General features: G+C 38.3%; 2 protein-coding genes across 6 annotated transcripts; both read left to right on the top strand.

The window, feature by feature from the left end:
* Positions 1-427: 427 nt before the first annotated feature.
* On the top strand, positions 428-17771 carry LOC102782740 (N-fatty-acyl-amino acid synthase/hydrolase PM20D1.2-like). Of its 3 annotated transcripts, XM_035909168.2 has the most exons (15): positions 428-561; positions 7174-7300; positions 12380-12505; positions 12587-12673; positions 14969-15204; positions 15291-15377; positions 15472-15605; positions 15685-15804; positions 15945-16020; positions 16101-16162; positions 16245-16323; positions 16423-16494; positions 16572-16737; positions 16844-16943; positions 17167-17771. In XM_035909168.2, exons 1-15 carry the CDS (start codon positions 517-519, stop codon positions 17294-17296), a joined length of 1647 nt encoding a protein of 548 aa, XP_035765061.2. In that variant the 5' UTR covers positions 428-516; the 3' UTR covers positions 17297-17771. The 3 variants fall into 3 exon arrangements, with proteins under 3 accessions (XP_035765061.2, XP_035765063.2, XP_006794264.2); XM_035909170.2 differs by lacking the exons at positions 428-561; positions 7174-7300 and adding an exon at positions 12027-12267; XM_006794201.3 differs by lacking the exons at positions 428-561; positions 7174-7300 and having other exon boundaries at positions 12027-12505.
* On the top strand, positions 7313-11997 carry lemd1 (LEM domain containing 1). Of its 3 annotated transcripts, XM_087833590.1 has the most exons (10): positions 7313-8077; positions 9128-9236; positions 9387-9530; positions 9617-9669; positions 9939-9983; positions 10101-10244; positions 10409-10488; positions 10585-10672; positions 11206-11279; positions 11440-11997. In XM_087833590.1, exons 1-10 carry the CDS (start codon positions 7892-7894, stop codon positions 11717-11719), a joined length of 1203 nt encoding a protein of 400 aa, XP_087689716.1. In that variant the 5' UTR covers positions 7313-7891; the 3' UTR covers positions 11720-11997. The 3 variants fall into 3 exon arrangements, with proteins under 3 accessions (XP_087689716.1, XP_035765064.1, XP_006794263.1); XM_035909171.2 differs by lacking the exons at positions 10409-10488; positions 10585-10672; XM_006794200.3 differs by lacking the exons at positions 9939-9983; positions 10101-10244; positions 10409-10488; positions 10585-10672.
* Positions 17772-19652: the final 1881 nt, after the last annotated feature.

Here is a 19652-nt window from a genome sequence, read left to right as displayed (position 1 = left end):
CTGAAAGGAAGGGAACAAACACAATAGACATCCCCCCTACCTCAGCCCCTCTTTTATCCTTTTCCATCCAGGACCCATGGGCACTCTGCCAACTACGAATCTTAAGAACTCATTCAAAGAAAGCCAAAGAAAGGGACTTGTTTAAAATCAGGACCCATTCTCTTTTGGTCTCTTGTTTTTCCTTACATTTCCCACATGAGGACAGATTTTGGATTGCTGTTTTTACCGTATTTGAGGAGTGGTGGGAAGGGGGTGGCGGTGGGGGGCAGGGGGTGGTGTGGGGGGTGAATTGCCATTCATGTAACGTTTCATCACATTCGTGTTTTGAGAGTATTGTGAGCGAACGATCTCCCTCCTGAGCGCCCCCCCCCCCCCCCCCCCCTCCTCTCCCTCTCTCTCTCTCCCAGTTTTCATTCTGCTTTTACTCCCTCTGTCTCCCCACTCTAGCTCCTGCTCACATAGTAACTCCTCCCCCCCACTACCCATTGTCTCTCCATACAGTATTAGGCTGAGGGGATGCCATACTTGGTCCAGCGAGGGACGCAGGAGAGGGAGAAGGAGGTAAGAGTCAGATTTATAGCGCAGGAATGCATCGGGCACTATGAATGCAGGTCACCATCACTTTAAGAAGTGTGCCGGCCAAAATAGACGTTTGTTTTCATCAAGGCTGACAGTGAGGAAAAGAAGCAGCTTCAGTAATGTTCTAGCGCTTTCATATGTTGTATGCAGTACTTCAGCATGTTTTGGCTGTCTTGTCTGTCAGTGAAATGCATGTGTTTTTGGTTAATTACAATTAAGCATAGGATAACATACCTCCACAGCTTTTATAAACAGTCAAAATCAGCGTCCAGATGTCAATTCGTTCAATATTAGTCATTTGCTGTGCTTTTGTATCTTTGCACCTATATATTTTGGAGAAAGTTTGCTTACTGCCCATACCTCTCTGCTGCAAAACAGGGAAATGCATTAAAAATGATAAAACATAGCCATAATCAAGAGCCTTTAAAAACATCTGGACAATGATGATTGCCTGAATTGGCTCCCAGCTGAGAAGGACCACGTACAATGTTTAGGGATTAAAGCTAATCCTGCCTGTGGCTGAGATTCACCTTCCCGTCTGGACAGAGACTGACACAGGGGCTTTACTAATTTATGCTGAGACATGCACGAGCACAGGCTCCCTGAAGCTCGGTGCCAATGGTCTTTTTTTGAACCTGGAAATGGCTGATTGAGTAAACACTTTCCTCCAATAAGTAGCTAATGCTCTCTGTCAGAGGTCATGTGAATATCCAGCATATGCAATACCAGCGAGATATTGATCTAAGTGTGCAAACAGTCAGATGATTGGAACCTCAAGAAATCCTGCTGGGCTTGTGCTTCATTTTGTTATCTCTGTGGAATAAAGTTGCCTTGTATGGAAGTTTGGCCTTTCGAACACATAACAAAGTCAAAAGCCGAAAAATCATGAGACAAAATGTTTTATAAAGTATTTTATGCTCTTGCTAGTACTGTAAAACATAAAGCAGGTGCATAAAAGGGCAACTAAAAGTGGTTGTCTCAGTACCGGACAGTTGCAGCCTAGTACAGGAAGCTTTGTGTGCTTGTCTAGAGGAAAAAAAAAGAGGAGGCTGTCTCAATGGGGCTTTTGTTGTTTGAGTTGGAGACAGCAAAAGCACAAGAAAAACTGACTGACAAATACCTGGCCTCTCTGTGCCTCAAATACCTCAGCGTTACACTTGATACAATGTCAACAAATGCCTCCTCTGTCCTCCATAGTGGCCCTTTTTCTTTCTGTCCACAAGATTTTTTTTCATGTTTTTATAAAGGCTACTATAATCTGAGAAGACATCTGGGTGAGCAGATTTGGCCTGCATAGCTTGAGTGCTCAGTCTCCACTCACTGAGAGGTTGAAAATGGCCCAGAACACTTCCAATAGTTAGCAGTGCTTAAAATTGGGGTGAACAGTCTAGTCTGTCGGTTCAGTATACAGAAATTCTGGAACTTGTTTCGGATTCAAGAGTCACGGCTGTATGAACGAATATCAAAAGAAATATAACAAATGAATTAAGCTCAGCCTATCAGTATCATGGCTTTTATTTTAGACAAAATGGATGGAAATGTTGTCTTTATTTTTGTGAAAAATAATCTCTGCCATTTTTAAAAATTGCAGAGCTTTGTGCCCAGTGCTGGGGAAATGATCTCATTTGTGCTTAATGAAGTCAGGCAAGGGTTGCTAGAGAATATAGTTTATGTAATGTGTTTTGAATTCAGAAACAAAATCCTTTTGATTAACACTGCACCTTTTCTCTGTAGACATTGATTTAAAACAGCATTTTTAATCAAAGATTATTCTCCAAACCCCCCCAGGAACTGAAGACCTTGCAGAATACTGCTGTAAGATTCAAACATCAGCAAGGGGTCAATTTATTTGAGTCTGTGCTGTGAAAAATACAATTTCTACTGTCTAATGACCCACAAGACAGTCTCATTTTACTCCCCTGGGCCTCAGAAGAATACTTCCACTTTCTTTAGTTAATTATTCATGCGGATGTGAGTTTTAAATCCTGAATGCTGTCTGAAACCTACCCTTGTTTTTCCTCTCTTTTTGTTTTCGAGTTCTGGACCTTAAATGCATGAGTTCTCTGAATGCATCCGAGTCACTGTTTGTGTATTACTGCCTTCCAAATCAAACCACACATGCGTCTTATGGCTTTCTATTCCTATGTGAGTTCTTTCTAACATGTCATGTAGGGTTTAAAGCCATTGGATACACAGTGGACTTTCAACTGAGGAACTCTATTTGAAGATTTTTGGGTTTGGGGTTTTTTTTGGGAAAAAAAAAATTGTCAGGTGTCTTTATTGTGATTTCCTTTCATATGTACAAAAAGACCCCAACAACCCCCCCCCCCCTCCCCCCCCAAAACAAACTGGAAAACCAAATACAGTTCAAACTAGTTAGGGAATGATAAATTACAAATAAAGTATTCCCAGCATGCGGGATGATTTATGTTACTTTGGGTTTGTAGCATTTTATTTAGACCAGCTATTTGTTGCCTCTGAAATCTTTTGTAATTACATCAACAAAGCTGTAGCCTGGAGCATCGAGATCACAAAGCTCTTTTCAATCAAACTTTTGGAGTTGGGGGGCACATATAGTCAGTTTGAGTTGCAGCTTACATAAGATATTTTCCTAGGGATGTTTTTTGGGAAATGACTGACTAGATTTCATAAAATGTGCGACTTAGCAGATGGTTAAGGAAATGAAACAAATCTTTTATTGCTGCTGCCAGCCTTTCCAAAACATCCACAAAGACCTTTGTTTTCTAGTGGGAGGTTTATTGTCATAGCCACGACTCTTTGCATACAGAGATGTGTTTAATTCAGTAATGTGGAATGTTCTGCGCCAGCTGCCTGTTTAAAGTGGACTTTGTGATCTTTGTAAGCCTATTTGCCTCAGCATAGACTCTTTTTTGGCATTTCTTTTAATTTTTGGAGGAAAATGAAAGAGGAGATGTACTAGATCTTGCTTCAGGGACACTTAGTAACATAGATTTAACAGCGATTGGTCAAGACTTGTAAGTGCATTCATGAATGCAGCAACAACAATTGGCATTTAAAAATGAAAAAGAAAATACACAGTGAAGGAAACAAAAAATATTTTGACTCATACCAACTGCTGACTGACTATAAAGTCACTTTAGCATGCCTGCTGTTGATGTGAATGCATAAAAAAACAAAACAAAAGTCTTTAAAAAGGGGTATAGTTCACAAGGCAGCCCTTCAGTGGGTATTTACCCTCAGGGAGTCCCCAGAGCCCTTTGAGCCAAAAGGACCTTTTGCCTCCAGCTCTTCCAACCAAGTACCATCTTCTAATGATTTAGTTCCTGAGCTTGCGTTTGGGTTTATGTTATGTCCCTTTAAAAAAAGAAGAAATATTTCCTTTCCAGGTTTGCTTAGTTCTTTGTTTTCTATTGTTTTCTAGTGACCAGTGAAATAATAACAGTGGTGGTCATTGGGTAATTAATAAATAAAAACAAATTGGATTAAAAGTAAAGCAAAAAGTAGCATAAGATGACATTTGTGAATGTCAAATATTTTAGTGCCTTTGGCTTGATTTAGTTCTAGGGTCGATTGTTTTAATATTATCACTTTAAAATAAATAAATAAATTAGAGGAGCTGGCAATGATCAGTGACAAAAGTCATGTCACGAGTAGATGGTTTGCACTTCAGCTAACTGAACAATCACAGCACTTTTATCAAGTGCTTCACATGTGAATTGCTGTGGTTTGCCTGCTGTCTCGTTTTAACTAGATTTTTCAAAAGGATTCAAAAAGCATTTGACCACAATAACTCCCTGATGAATATCTCGTGACTTTAATACATCCATAATTGGCCTTCTTGAATCTTATCTGAAGACTTTGTGTACATTAAAAAAAATCCTCACCTCTTTGATATTTAAAAACCACAAAATTAAGTGACTTCTGAAGACAAACAGAGATGATTGCTATAGCAACATTTCACCAGTTTTAACACAATGGCCTTTACGGTTTCCTCTGAGTGCGTCACAAAAGCAACTGGCCAAGTGCAGCACTGCGGACTGACATAAAACAGCATACAGGTTCATAACTTTAACTGAACTGATCTAAAATGGTGCAAGTTATTGGCAATAAGCAACAATTCAACAGTTATTTTCTGTAATGTTTGCATTCACGGATCAATATAGTGAAGTTATGCAGTTACATATGTTTGAGCTAATATGACGCTTGTGTTGTTCAGGTGATCAGTTTTGCTTTATCCGTGGACACTTTAACGGGCATGACGTTACATTCTGGTCACGATGTATCTTGTTGCTCTGACACTCAGTTTATTTCAAGTCAGACTTTAAGACATACCAGCTTATTAGCCAAACAGCATGTCACTATATGCAACAATATCAAATAGGACAATGTAATTTCTGAGTATATAAATTCCTAAATACATTTCACCAGCCAATTTATTACGTATACCTGCTCAACTCCTGGTTTAAATAAATATCTAATCAGCTAATCACATATAACCAATTCAATGCATTTAGGCATGTAGACATGGTCAAGTAAACCCACGGAAGATCAAACTGAGCATCAGAATGGGGAAGAAAGGTGGTTTACAGTAAGAGACTTTGAACATGTCATAGTTGTTGGTGCCAGATGGCTTTCACTATTTCAGCTACTGATCTGCTGGCATTTTCCCAAACAACCATCACCTGGGTTTACAGAGAATGTTCTGAAAAAGAGAAAATATCCACAGTGCTGCAGTCCTCTTAAAACAAGAAAAAAGAAAAGAAAAGAAAAGAGGCTTTTTGAGAATGGCCAGAATCTTTGAACTTTGATCGGCGGGGCGATCATGGCTCAAGAGTTGGGAGTTTGCCTTGTAATCGGAAGGTTGCCTCGGTCGTTGTGTCCTTGGGCAACACACTTCACCCGTTGCCCTCTGGTAGTGGTCACAGGGCCCGGTGGTGCCAGTGTCCGCCAGCCTCGCCTCTGTCAGTGCGCCCCAGGGCGGCTGTGGCTACAATGTCGCTTGCCATCACCAGTGTGTGAATGTGTGTATGAATGGGTGGATGACTGGATGTGTAAAGCACTTTGGGGTCCTTAGGGACTAGTAAAACGCTATACAAATACAGGCCATTTACCATCTAACAGGAAAGCAACAGTAACTCAAATATTCACTTGTTACTCCCAAGGTAAGCAGAAGAGTGCGTCTAAATGCACAACACATCAAACCTTGAGGCAGATGAGTTACAGCAACTCAAGACCACCTGTCAGTTAAGAAGAGGAAACTAAGGCTACAGCTTGCATGGGGTCAATAAAATATGTAATAGAAGTTGGGAAGAATATTGCCTGGTTTGATGAGTCTCCATTTCTGCTGCAACATCTAGATGATAGGGTCAGAAACAACATGAAAACATGGATCCAACCTACTTTGTATCAATGGTTCAGGCTAGTGGTGCCATAATGGTGTGGAGGATTTTCTTGGCACACTTTGGGCCCCTAGCATCTTGTTGAATCTAAGCAATGAAGAATTTGGGCAGTTCGAAGGCAAAAGCAAGTCCTACCCAGTACCTGCAAGGTGCACCAAATGAAGTGGCCGATAAGTGTATGTACACATCTTATGCATCTAAAGAAGAAGAGGAAGAGTTAACAACTCCATTCCAATAGAGATGCTGTTTAAAATTGATTGCACCTGAAACAAATGAATTAAATTCATTTGCAACGATCTCTCTTATTACTCTGCAGGTTAGTAATATATAGTGGTTTGTTGTGTGAGGCTGAAAGCAAGACAAGGAATCCTAGACACAGAGACTAATCCTATCTGAGAGCTCAGTTTGAGTTTCAGCTTCTGACCAGCTTAGCTGCATGTAGAACCAGTTCAGCTAAATCAGAAGTTACAGGAGCTTAAAACACAGTCGTATGCTAAACAAGACCTGATTGTTATGTCAGAAGTCAGCACAGAGTGAGCTGAACTACACCTAAACAGCAGCTAAACATTAAAATTTGTGGTAGGGAATAGATATGCCAATATGCTGACAAGCCTGCAGAATAATCACCATAGTGATAATACTTTTGTCTTCAGCGCTGGGAGGAGATGTTGATGTTTTCATCTTGTTGTTGTACCCCAACAATATGGAAATACATCAAATATGAGTTAATCAGTGAAGCGAACTCTATTATTGAGATTAGCACCCTTGACAATGAGCTCATGCCTTGATGCAACAGTGATAATGAATTTATCTTTGCTGGTAAATTGCATTATGTGGAAAAATCCTCAAGGTTATGACAACATTGCAAATAGCGCAAGTATATATATATATATATATATATATATATATATATATATATATATATATTATTATTATTATTACTGTTAAACTGCTGGAAACAGGTCTGATCATGCAAATATGATGCATTCTGTGAATTATATTATAGTCTACATCTCTGCAGACACTGGACTTGTGGGAAAGCAACAGCTGTTATATATTGTCAGATTGTACAATATGGGAGATGGTTAATTGTAAATGTCACAAAAGTAACTAAAAACAAGTGAAAACAATGTCTGCTGACATATTAGATTCCCTGCTTAACAGATAATCACCTAAACCAGTGTTTTTCCTTTTGTTCTTCATCTGCTCACAGGGGTCAGAAAATAAGAACTCACCAATTCAACAGCCTGAATGCATCACTCATGTCAAAATGCTGCTGCAGCAGCATATATCACAGTGCCAGCAGCAACCAAAGTGTGGGTCACACCTGGAAGTCAAAGGTATGTGATTATTTTACTGAAACTGCTGTATACATCTTTAAATTCATAATGAGAATCAGTCTTTTCTCACTGGGAAAAAAATTAACTCATCATAGTAGAAACCTCTAAATGTCAATGGCTGTATCCATCACAATAGGGGACTTAAAATATACAAATTAAAAATGCTTGTGCTTTTCCTTTTTAATGGCAGTATGTCTCCACCAGCTCTAATTTTAATAAATAGACTTCCATTTAGATGGAAATATTTTTGGGAATGAATAGTTTTAGCTTTAACGTAAAATTACAATAAAAATCTTTTTCTTTCTGACTAATATTCTAGCTCAAACTTGTACTGCAAAGTCTGGACTGCATTTTCAGTTTTCTACTTAGTTTAACAAACAGACATTACATGCAGCTGAAACATATATAAATTCACAACGAGCCTGGATACTGGTCTCCTGTATGTAACGCGGAGTTTCTTGCTGCCAATCAAGTCTTGGACTGCAGCTGTTCTCAATCTAGTCTGATTACAGCAGAAGGCTTTCTTCGCAGTTCCACCGAGGACACCGAACAGTATTGTTTTCTCACATTCTGCTGTTGTTTGCTTGTGAAATGCCGTTTGTGGAAGAGCCCGCCCATCTCTCTAAATCTCGTCTAAAGTCGGATTTAGTCGCTCATAACGTCGCGCTGCCACCTGCAGCGAGCAAAAAGGCAGTGTATGTGGAGCTGCACCTCAAACACATTGATCAGAAAAACGCGGCGGATTTCTCCAGCGACGAGGAGGACCGTGCAGGAGATGTGAGTCCATATTTTGTGGCTACATGGTTTTCTACTGTAGACTTTTTCGAAGTAGAGACGAACTTAATGAGTGACAGTGACAAAGTATTTGCTCTGTGCAACGGCTCTTTAGTATCGGCTGTCACAACTGATGTCCATACATTAAATTGGTATCAATAATGCCAGACGTTGCCAATGCTAATTCTTTCACACCGCAGCAGCACAAGTTCAGCAGCTGTGTGCTTTGGAGGTGTGGAGCTCTGGACCATTGCTTCCGAACAGCCCTCTTGCTGTTGCACACTTGAGGACTTCAAGCACTTAGACCAACTGTACAGCAGGTGGTTTATGTTACATGAGATGTTTCTGTAATGGAGGCTACCATTACAGTCGTGTGCGCACCTGTCACGCTCATCTAGCTCTGTTATGAAGGGGAACGCTGGCGCTTGTCTGGAAAGACGTCATGTTTTGGGTAAACTATCAAAACTAAGCACAACATTGTGTCAGTTTCACCATTAGAAACTGCAAGATAAAGTGAACAGGCGTTTAAACTGAGAAATAGTAAGAAATGTGTGACGTTTCCTTGGTCCCCCCCCCCTCTCGAATGTGAATTATGAGTTGCAACCTAAGTTTATACATCCTTTTTTTTTCTAGTCAGAGCTCGTTTGAAGATCCTACTTTACATTTAAACAACAAGGGGGACTAATACTAATTTGTCCTGTCATTTTGTGTGTTTTGTATCGCAATAGAAAAGAGATTTGCCAAAGTTTTTTTTTCTTATTTGGTATTTTATATTTTATTTATTTATATACTATATTTATTTTATATTAATTTCTCAGTTGGTTTGGTTGGGTACAACAAAGTAACTTTAACTCTTTTTTTTTTTACTTCTATCTTTTTTTTCTATCATATCTAAACATGAACACAAATGACTTATAACATGATTAGAAGACTGAACGGATCCATAAATTACAGCCTCCAGCTGTTTTTATTTCTATCTTCACACCTGGATCTTCCTGGCATTTAACTCATAGCTGCTATCACTTTAAAGTGAGCAAATCGTGTCTTTGTTAGGACAAGAAAGATCCAGAGGATGCAGAGATGCCTGTTCCAAGTTGTCTGACTGATGAGGACCTCAAGGCCACATTACGCAAACATGGTGTTAAACCTGGGCCTATAACTGGTGAGGGTTATGAAAAGATTTTTTTTTTAAGCACCTTTTCATTTTTTTCCATTGAAAAAAGTCTTTATACGTAATATTCAGATGGTTTTTAGATCTATATAGACCTAGATCTTAAGAGCAAATTGGTCTCATGCTGTGTTTCAATGCCAGCCTCCACTAGGGTCTTGTATGAAAGGAAACTCCATAAACTGCTACAGTCTGACAGATGTGAAAGGTTGAATAAAGCAGACAAAGTCATACTGTACTCTGACTCTGAAGAGGAGGAAAAGCAGCAGGAGAAGGATGAAGACTTGGGTATGACAAGAAATGTTTGGGGTTTATTTGAATAAGATTTTGCTTTATTCGTATCACAATGTTGTATTTTTCTCTGGCTTGTACAGGTTCAGAAAAACAACCTGACCCTTCAGACCAAACCCAACAAGAGAGCAGCCAGGTGAGGAATTATTTTAGAGACTTTGGTTCTTTTTGATGTAAGTCACTTTTGTTTTTTAAAACTTTCTCTTTTTAACAATCTGGAAGTAAGTTGGCCTTACTTATTGCCATCTGCTGGGTATCATACTGCCACTCAACAGTTCTATCCCACCACAAAACTTCCCTTTAGTGCCACCTAATGGTTACTCATTGCAGTTTTAATACTGGATTCAGATTTTTGCCAAAGCATTTGAATTGTAACTTTTGATGTTATTTTCTTTAACTTTTCAGAATCACATTTTTTACCCACAGTGCTTTTTACCCTCATCAAGGCTGGTAATTACTGCAGATATTTCATTTCAAGAACATTCTGTCAAACTGAATTCTTAGGTGATACCAAAGTTCTTTTTGTTTTTTTCCCCCCCCCCTCTTTCATGGGCTTGGCTTTTTAAGCGCCCTTGTCCTCCTAGGAACACAAAATCTAGTTCCAACTGGAATTCACGGAATGCATTAAAGTCTTCAGAGCGGAGTCAATCTCGGTGCTCACAGATTATTAGCACATCCGCTGCAGATCACCACACAGGATTAGGATCAACGGTAGGCTGGTCTTAGTAGGCGCCCTATGAATTTGAAATTCTCTGCATTCCTTAGTCTTTTTTTTGCTTTGTGAACCTCTCAACATACCATAGTTCGATGGTTTTTATTTACCATTCATATGGAGATGAATCATGTTTCACTGCTTTTAACATGATACCTTGCAGGTTCTACCTAGTTCAAAGTCCACTGATGACTCATCACTTTCTTCTCAATACTTCAGCATCACTCAAATGGTTGAGGAGGAAAGTTGATCCACATTTAAAGCTCCATATTCAGTCTTTATTTTTGTTATATCTCTGCTGGAGTTGTTGCTCAGTTTACATTCTTGCTGTAAATAGATGGAGAATTCGAGCTCACGGTCTGTCACAGACCATGCGTGCGAGTTCAATGGGACCAGTGTGCAGGAAAACTGGGCACAGTCAGACAGGGTCAGTAGAGCTTATGGTGTTCAGTCGCACTTTACACACAAACTTTGGTGCTGGCTGAATTGTTTCAGAGGTTTTTTTTTCACATTAATGGAGAATGGTGTCATATGCATCTTACTGGCTCTTAAGATTTGGATTTTGATCCGTATCACTTGATGGGATGCACATGCACTTACTACACATGCACTATATGTTTGATGGGGTGTTGATTGAACTTTCTTTGATGTCATTTTTATTTTAAATCAATCTATAAATCGCACATTAACTTTAACAATTGCTTAAATGTTTTACCAAACTCTAGTAACTGCAAATCATATACCAATGTCATGCATCGTCAATATTCTGGTTAGTCTTTCCTTTCCCAACCCACTGTTTTTGATTAAAAAACATCCCAGTACATCAAACTTGGGAGCAGAACCTTTGTTTTTTTTCATTACGGTCACCATCTTTCAATTCTACTTGAAATGCAGGGCTCCGGTCTTTACTGTTTCTGGTTTCATTTGTGTCATTTCACTAATTTTTACCGTCTTTTCTAGCCTCCCCAGGAACCTGTGAAAGATGCTTTCAAGGACATCCTTCCAGACAGTAAGACCACTCCGACAGGGATCTAGTAAGTACCACACAAACCCTGTTGAAACTCTTACTTGCTGCATAAGAGATAAAATAAAAAGATTAAAAAAAAAAAAAAAAATGTTTGGCAGATAAACATCTTTCACATGGTGTAAGTGCTCTGACTCAATTATAAGGATGTGTATTCCATTGTTTTTCAGCGTCACTCGCCGGAGACCCATCAAGGGTGCCGCACAGAGACCTGTCCAGTATTCCTACCCTGACAGTCCTGTGAGTCCCATGACCCAGCAGAGACGGGAGGTGGAGCGCTATCTTGTACCCATTCACATACAGATTTTAGTTTTCATAATTGTAGCATGTGTCCTGTACCTTATTTATGTTGGTGTTGAGGACAGTCTAAGCTATTGGTCATACGGTAAGGACAGGCTTCTGGTTCAGGCAGAGTCACAGGACGCAGATGTTGACTATGCACAAGATTAACATTCCTTTAATTTAGTGTTACTTTCACACCGACAGATTTTTGTTCCCCCTTTTAATTATGTTTGCGGAAGCGAACTGCAAAATCCAGTTTTATACTTGTTTTTTTTTTTTTTTTTTTTTCCTTGTTATTGTTTTGTTTGTATGTTTGTTTTTCTATAATATTGTCACTGTTCTTGTTACTATAGAAGTGATGCCGAAACAGACTAATTTTACAAATTGTCTATTTTCTTAACCCTAATTGTAATATTGCCTTTTCACAGAACTTGTCACGGTACTTGCATGCCTTTTTTTTTTTTTTTTTTTTTTTTTTTATATAAATGTTTGATATGTACTTCAATAAAATTTCTAAGTGCCTTTTCATACTGCAAAACAAGCCTTTATTGCACAAAAGCTTTGTAAATTCTTTCCCCACCCAAATGGTTATGTAACGAAAACTGAAATAAGCTCGTAAAACTGCTCTCTACATAATATAGGCGTGACTGTCTGTGTCTGGCAGCGGGTGGCTCTAATGCAAATTCAGCCTACAATAATAGTCGACGAGTTCCGGGGTAAACACAACCGTTACAATGACTGAGTCGGGTTCAAAGTTAAGAATATTTAAGTTTTTAAAGATAATTATTAGCAGCTTGCTTATTACAGTCCTGCTGTTATTTACAATAGCTGCTATCAGGACTCTTTCACTGGACGTTAACGCCGGACTTCAACTCGCACACTGGGAAAAGACGAATAACAAATCGCTCGTCATTGACCACCATCAGAGAGAGGAGCTCCTAGCAAATTTTAAAGGTATTCGGAGTCGTGTTGTAGTGGATGTAGATGGAGGTAGAGACACTTCTGTTTGGTAACAATTTGTCTCCATTTGTCCAGAGGCAATCCGCATCCCCACCGTGTCATTCTCAGAAACAGAAATCAACACCACTGCGCTGCTTGAATTTGACAGATTCCTCCGAAAAGGTAAACCTGCCAGTAAAACGTGCTTAAAGTACCTTTCTTTTACATATAATGTGCTCAACGTGGAACTAGCTGATAGCTGTGGACGCTTGCACGCATGATTTGATCGGTCAGTTGTAGCAAACTCTAAACGTTAATGTAGTTTTTGTATAACTGTCAAACTTGTATAGCGCTAATAAATGGATACAGACGCAGTTAGTGTTTGCTGTGCAGATGTACTTTGTTCCGTACACCTTATTCAGAATTGACCTTTCGACGTTTTGCCGAGCCAAGGTATGTCGAAACCTACATTGAGATGCACGTGGTTCAAAACATCAAGTCACATGACCTGAGGTTTTGGTGCGTTTTACCTGCTTACTCTAGTCTATTGGAAGTGTAGAACAAATCTGATGACAGGTAAACTTCCAGAAAGCTTAAAAAGAATCATCATCATTAGCAGGAGTGCCATCATTAAGCAGCAAGTTACACAGCAGTTCATGGCACTTTTTTTGGCAGCTGGTTAGTGAAATCCACAGTAACCACAATGTAACCCTCAATTTCACTGTAAGATACTTAATTGATGCCTTTGTCAGTGACACACAATTCACTGTTTTATCTAATATTTTACTATTTATTTGGAACAGTATATTTCAGTGCGTTGACACACAATATTGCCAAAAGTATTTGCTTGTTTGCCTTCACACTAATAGTAACTGAGTTACATCCTATTCTTGTTCCATAGAGTTTAATATTATGCTGGCCTACCCTTTGCAGCTAAAAAAACAGATGCACTAAAATGTGTCAAATTAGTCAACATGTTAGCAGTTGCACCATCAACAGTTATACTAGCAACAACTAATATAATGTCCTTGCAGTCACAAGAGGCTGCTGTTGCTAGCACAGCCATGGAAAAGTGCAGCAAGAGAGCAGTCCCAACAAAAGAGTGGCCCTTTTCCTGATGTACTCATGGATTGTTTGTTGTTGTTTCATCCTGGATAATTGTTCTGACACTCATTGGTCCAAGGTGTCCTTCTTTCCATTAGTGTAGTCTCAGGTTGGAAGACCTGAATTCAATGATTTGGACAGTTGATTTTTGACTTTGCCAATATAGTGTATTTTGGTAAAATGATGCCTATGTATACCTGCTGCAGGTGTGCCATGAGAACAGATTCTTCCAATTCAAGAAAAGAAGCTGACTCTGCTTAAAAACAATTGAAAACAAATAAAAGTCCTTATGTTTAATAAATGCAGAAATTGCTACTTGATCTTCACTTGTTCATTTTGATTCACAATAAGGATAATACATGCATTACATTATATTCACCCTTCTTTCCAAACATCCCAGACAAAGTGGGAGACATTTAACTGCGGTTATAAGAATAAACATAGCAGCCATTTCTCAGTATGTTTTATTTTATAAATTGGATTGTTACTAAGCAACTGAAAAAGCCTCATGTATGTTAACAGGGGGAAAATTATATTTGCTGAAACACTTCATTACAATCACAGCTTGTTGTCTTTAACTGTCTCAGAGTTTTCCTTGCTTTGGTGTATGGGGACTTCTCAAAAACATTTATTGTTTGTACAGTGAGAGAAATAATTATTTGATCCCCTGCTGAAAATGTGAGCTTGCTCACTTAAAAAAAATGAACAGTCTCCAGTTTGTATGGAAGTTTAATTTTAAGTAAGTGAGACAGAAGTTGATCACCAGTTTTACACACATTTCAGGAGGGATTTTGGCCCACTTCTCTTTGCAGAAATTCTCTAAAGCTTTTAGTTTTCTTGACTCTGACTTGGCAACTTGAAGTTTCAGCTCCCTCCACTGACTTTCTAAAGGGTTGACATCTGGAGACTGGCTATGGCACTCCATAAGCTTAATGTGCTTCTTTATTTAACCATATACCTCTTTTGTTGCCTTGCAGTATGTTTTAGGTCATGCTGGAAAACCTATCCATGACCCATCTTCAGTGTTGTGGGTTAGGGGAGGAGGTTCTTATCCCAGATTTTATGCTACATGGCCCTGTCTATTAACCACTCTGTGGTGAAGTTGTCCGGTATCCTTAGCAGAAAAAACAGACCCAAAGCATAATATTTCCACTTACATGCTTGTCTATGGAGATGGTGTTCTTTGGTTTCATCTGACAATAGAACTTTCTTCAAAACCTCTGAATCATTTAGATGTTTGCTGGTGAAATAAGGACGGGCCTGCACATGTGCCTTCTGGAGCAGAGGGATCTTGCAGAGCTGCAATTAATTAAAGCGATAGATGATGAATTTAAGAAAAGAATTGCTCTTTCAGCTTGTTTTTTTTTTTGTCAGCCTTCCCTACAGTTTTCTCTTCTAGCTTGGTTCATCATGAATTGGTGGCAAACTACAGCCACTTGTTTTGGGTGAAAGGATCACAGCCTGAACTGGTGCCATACATGCTGCTGGCCCACATTGATGTAGTACCTGCTTCAGAGTCACATGGTTGGGAAGCACCACCATTTTCTGCAAAGGAGATCGATGGCTTCATCTATGGCAGAGGAACCATAGATGACAAAAACTCTGTAATGGTGTGAAAACATATTACTTTTGTGTGAGCTTACTTTTAAACAGACTTGAGGTATATTTGACTAAACTGCTGTTTTATTTCTTCTAGGGAATACTTCAGGCGCTGGAGTACTTGCTGTTAAAGGGCTATGCTCCACGCAGGGGATTTTACATCGGTCTTGGTCATGATGAAGAAGTATGTTAACAGTTTCACTATGACATTACAAACTTAAATGGGATTGGAAATATCACATTTTAATGGCTGTGCTCTTCAAAATCTCTTTTTTAAGATCCATGGTCTCAATGGAGCGATGAACATAGTGCGTGTTCTGAAGCAACGTGGTGTCCAGCTGTTGTTTGTCATGGACGAGGGCCTGGCTATACTCGATGGAATCATTCCTGGTCTTGAAGGACCTGCTGCTCTGTAAGAACCTGTCTAAACATGTGTTGTGCACTTGTGTTGATCACATCTTATGTGTATGTGTACGATTTATGATTTGCAGAATCGGGTTAAGTGAAAAAGGCCATGCTGTTATAAAGCTTAGTGTGTCTGTGGCCCCTGGTCACTCCTCGATGCCTCCCAGGGAAACTAGCATTGGGATCTTAGCCACAGCAGTCAAAAGGTGAGAGGAACATTGTTTTTTAAACTATAATGAGTTCTGTTTAGCTTCTCTGTTCATATGTTTCACTGCCTTGCATAATTTTACTACCCCATGTTTAAAAAGCTAGTATAAAAGATTTAACTGTGATCCTGTTTTCTCAGACTAGAGGACAACCCAATGCCGAGGTTATTTAGTTATGGCCCTGAAGGTGACACCTTTGAGCATCTGGCCCACAAGGTAGGGTAATCTAAATACTTCTTTACTAGTAGTATACTCATGTACTCATTCTTTACCAACTACTAATTCTTTGCCTTCAGTTCAGTTTACCACTAAAGTTCATAATGTCGAATTTGTGGCTCTTCTCTCCGCTCCTTAGCAGGTAATAACTACTAAATATCATTTAAATATAAATGTTTTCTTGTGATTGGTTCCAGTGAAATAGACCAGTTTTTATGTTTCAGGATACTTGAAAGAAAACCAGTATCTAATGCATTTGTAAGGACTACCACAGCAGTCACCTTTTTTAATGCAGGAGTAAAGGTGCAGTGATTATTTTAAATTGAATGTAATTCACAAGAAGTAAGATTTTAAGCCTGTTACTTTTCTTTGTAAAAATTCAATATCTCCTTCCCACTGCAGATAAATGTTATTCCTTCCCTTGCTGAAGCTTATGTAAATCTACGAATTCACTCAGCGCAGTCGGTGCAAGAGGTAGAGTCCTTTTTGAGAATGAATGCCTTACTATGTACACTTTGACATGAATATGAGATGTGTGCTGTCTTTTTTAGGTACTGGACATCATCAAGGATACGGTGGGCGACCAGCGAGTGAAGGTAGAACTTGTTTATGGATTTGACCCTCTACCCATCAGCGGTGCTGATGACAAGGCCTTTGGCTTCCAAATTATTAAGAAAACGGTGTTGGACTTGTTTCCAACAGTTACAGTTGCTCCAGGTAGGGTTCATAAAGATTTGTAGACATTTTTATGAATTAGCTGGAAGCATTTTAAAGCATCTTTCGGGACATTATAAGTAATTTAATATCATATTTAAATGTGCAGGTATCTGTATTGGAAACACAGACAGTCGATACTTCGTCGACCTGACCAAAAATATTTATCGGTTTGCCCCGGCTTGGTTTAAGCCAGGTGACCCTGAGAGGTGAGAATTCAGCAGTTTTTAATACTGTCAAAATAGATTTTCACCAAAAATGTCTGCAGACCTCAATTTAAAATTGAATAAATACAGTAAGAAGAATTCCACGTGCAGTGATTATTTCTGAACTCTAGAAACAGATCATGCAGCATGAATAGAAGAGGGGAATATATAAAATACTTTCTTGTTTCAGGTACCATGAATCCTTTTTTTTCCCTTTGTTTCTCAGATTCCATGGCATCAATGAAAGGATTTCCACTAAGAACTATGAGGAGATGGTCGTTTTTTACTTCAATTTGATCCAGAACTGTGACATTAGGAAGCTCCCTGAGCCCCACAGCTCTGTCCATGAACTCTAAGCAATTGACAACATTGGTGATAAGATAAACACATGAATAGCATACAAAATGCATTGATATTGCACTAAATAACTTTTGCATTATAGAATCAGAAACTACAATTTTGCTAATTTCAAAGTGGGATGTACTTTTATCTTTTCTGTGGACTACTGACTCTTTTCAGTGATATGTGAGTAGATGGAGCACTGACCTTGCTGCAGTAAAATCGCTGTGAATTGGCTATCTAGAATTTTGCGCTCAAGATTAAGTTTTGGTACTATATGCAGACTGATGTACTATTTTTTTCTGAACTTTATGGTGGTATAATATGATACAATTAACCAATTATTATATATTTTTTATTTTGGGACACTGATAGTAGTGCAGTCATAAAGATACATCTTATGGCTTTTTGATTTGGACCGCTCATAATGAATGGTGCTAATGACAGCACTACCTACAGGGATGCTTAATTTAAATAAAATACTGGACTTAATGTTCAAAGAATGCTGTGTTTTACTGGTTGACTCATTAAAATGATTCCAGATTTGTAAATGTGATTGAATCTGTGCACAATTTTATTTTTAATTACCCATCAGCCATAACAAAGGAGGATCGAGTGTTGTCATCAGCCTGAGTGTTGTGTCACCTAGGATTTTCAAAATGATTCCATACTTGCATGTACTAAAAATCTCAGATGAGTCTGAATCACAGTTACTTTGACCTAACAGAATTTTCCCATAATTATTTCTGATGAAACACAAAATGAAATTCCTTTTTAAACTTTTTACAACAGGTTTAGATTAAGTAACATTTCTGAAAATGTGACAGTTTTATCCAGGTAGCAATCTTCCATCTGTAATAAAAATAGCTTTAATGTAGAGTAAAGAAGACAAGAAAAGAGTTATTAATTAAAGCAAATGACACACAAGTGGTTTTGCACAAATTTGCGTATTACCTTTCACAGATGGCACGTAATGACCTTAAAAATTAAAATGCATTAACACAGCAGCCAAAACATGAAATCTTAAAATAAAATCTTAAGATGCTTAAAGTGAAGGTCATTAGTAATTGCAGATTTTTACTTAGATTTCAAAGCGGATGTCATGGTTATTCCCTCAAGGCCCAATGTGTCCTATTTGATACATGAGTTTTTACATTTTTAATAAAAAAAGATGTTGCAAATTAAAACTCTTATATGGAAATTCAATTTATTTAATTACTTTGAAAACATTTGTCAGACTGCTCAATCGACAGTTCAATTTCAAAAATTTTTCATTTTGAAAATTTTCTTTTTATTTAATTTATATTTTAAATTGTAAAAAATAAGTAATGAGCTTTGTCTAAAGCCAGTCATATAACAAATGTCAAAGTCATTTTGTTCATCAAAACTAAGTACTTTTCAACTTTTCATCCAAAAGCTTTGATTTTGTTTTATTGATGAGCCAACAGAATGTACTCTCTTGTAGTTTTTCTTATTCTGTTCAACTAAAATATTTGTTCTGACTTAAAAGTCAACCCAAAGTGAAACCCAAAGTCACTCCTTTGTGTTTCAGATATCTTATTAAAATTTCATTCATTTTTACAAATGTATACATGTTTCCAGCAACCAAAACCAATTACTTTTTAATATTTTCTACACAGAAACAGTGGGTTTTGCTTCATAGTTAGCGTCCTCAAATGAATAATCTAATTATAATAATTATAATTAATAATATTTTGTTTCATATATTGCCAAACCTGGATTAGGTCACACAAGGGTTAGACTCCGAAGGCCAAACCTCAAAACAATAAAATTCAGATGAAGGACATGAATTTGTGCTTAAATGATCAAAACAAATGTCCAAATGTGGCATAACATTATACTGACCCATAAAAACAAGCTGAAACCCCGTCTGACTGACTGATTCCGTCACTAGCGAATTTCATTTGTGTCTCCTTTTATACAGCCTTTTTTCCTAAATACAGTACTGTCCAAAAGTTTTAGGCAGGTAAGAAAAAAATGCTGTAAACAAAGAATACTTTCACAAATATAAATGATTGTTTATTGGCCCCATATGTATTCTGCAGCAGGACAACGACCCCAAATATACAGCCAAAGTCATTAAGAACTATCTTCAGCATGAAGAAGAACAAGAAGTACTGGATGTGATGGTATGGCCCCCACAGAGCCCTGATCTCAACATCATCAATGTGTCTGGGATTACATGAAGAGACAGAAGGATGTGAGGAAGCCTATATCCACAGAAGATCTGTGGATAGTTCTCGAAGATGTTTGGATCAACCTACCAGCTGAGTTCCTTTAAAAACTGTGCGCAAGTGTACCTAGAAGAATTGATGCTGCTTTGAAGGCAAAGGGGGGGTCAATCCAAATATT

This window comes from Neolamprologus brichardi, chromosome 20 (genome assembly GCF_056152115.1).
Source record: "Neolamprologus brichardi isolate AB-2024 chromosome 20, ASM5615211v1, whole genome shotgun sequence".
Taxonomy (NCBI): Eukaryota; Metazoa; Chordata; class Actinopteri; order Cichliformes; family Cichlidae; genus Neolamprologus; species Neolamprologus brichardi.
Note: the sequence above shows the minus strand (reverse complement) of the source record. Positions and strands in the feature narration are given on the sequence as shown.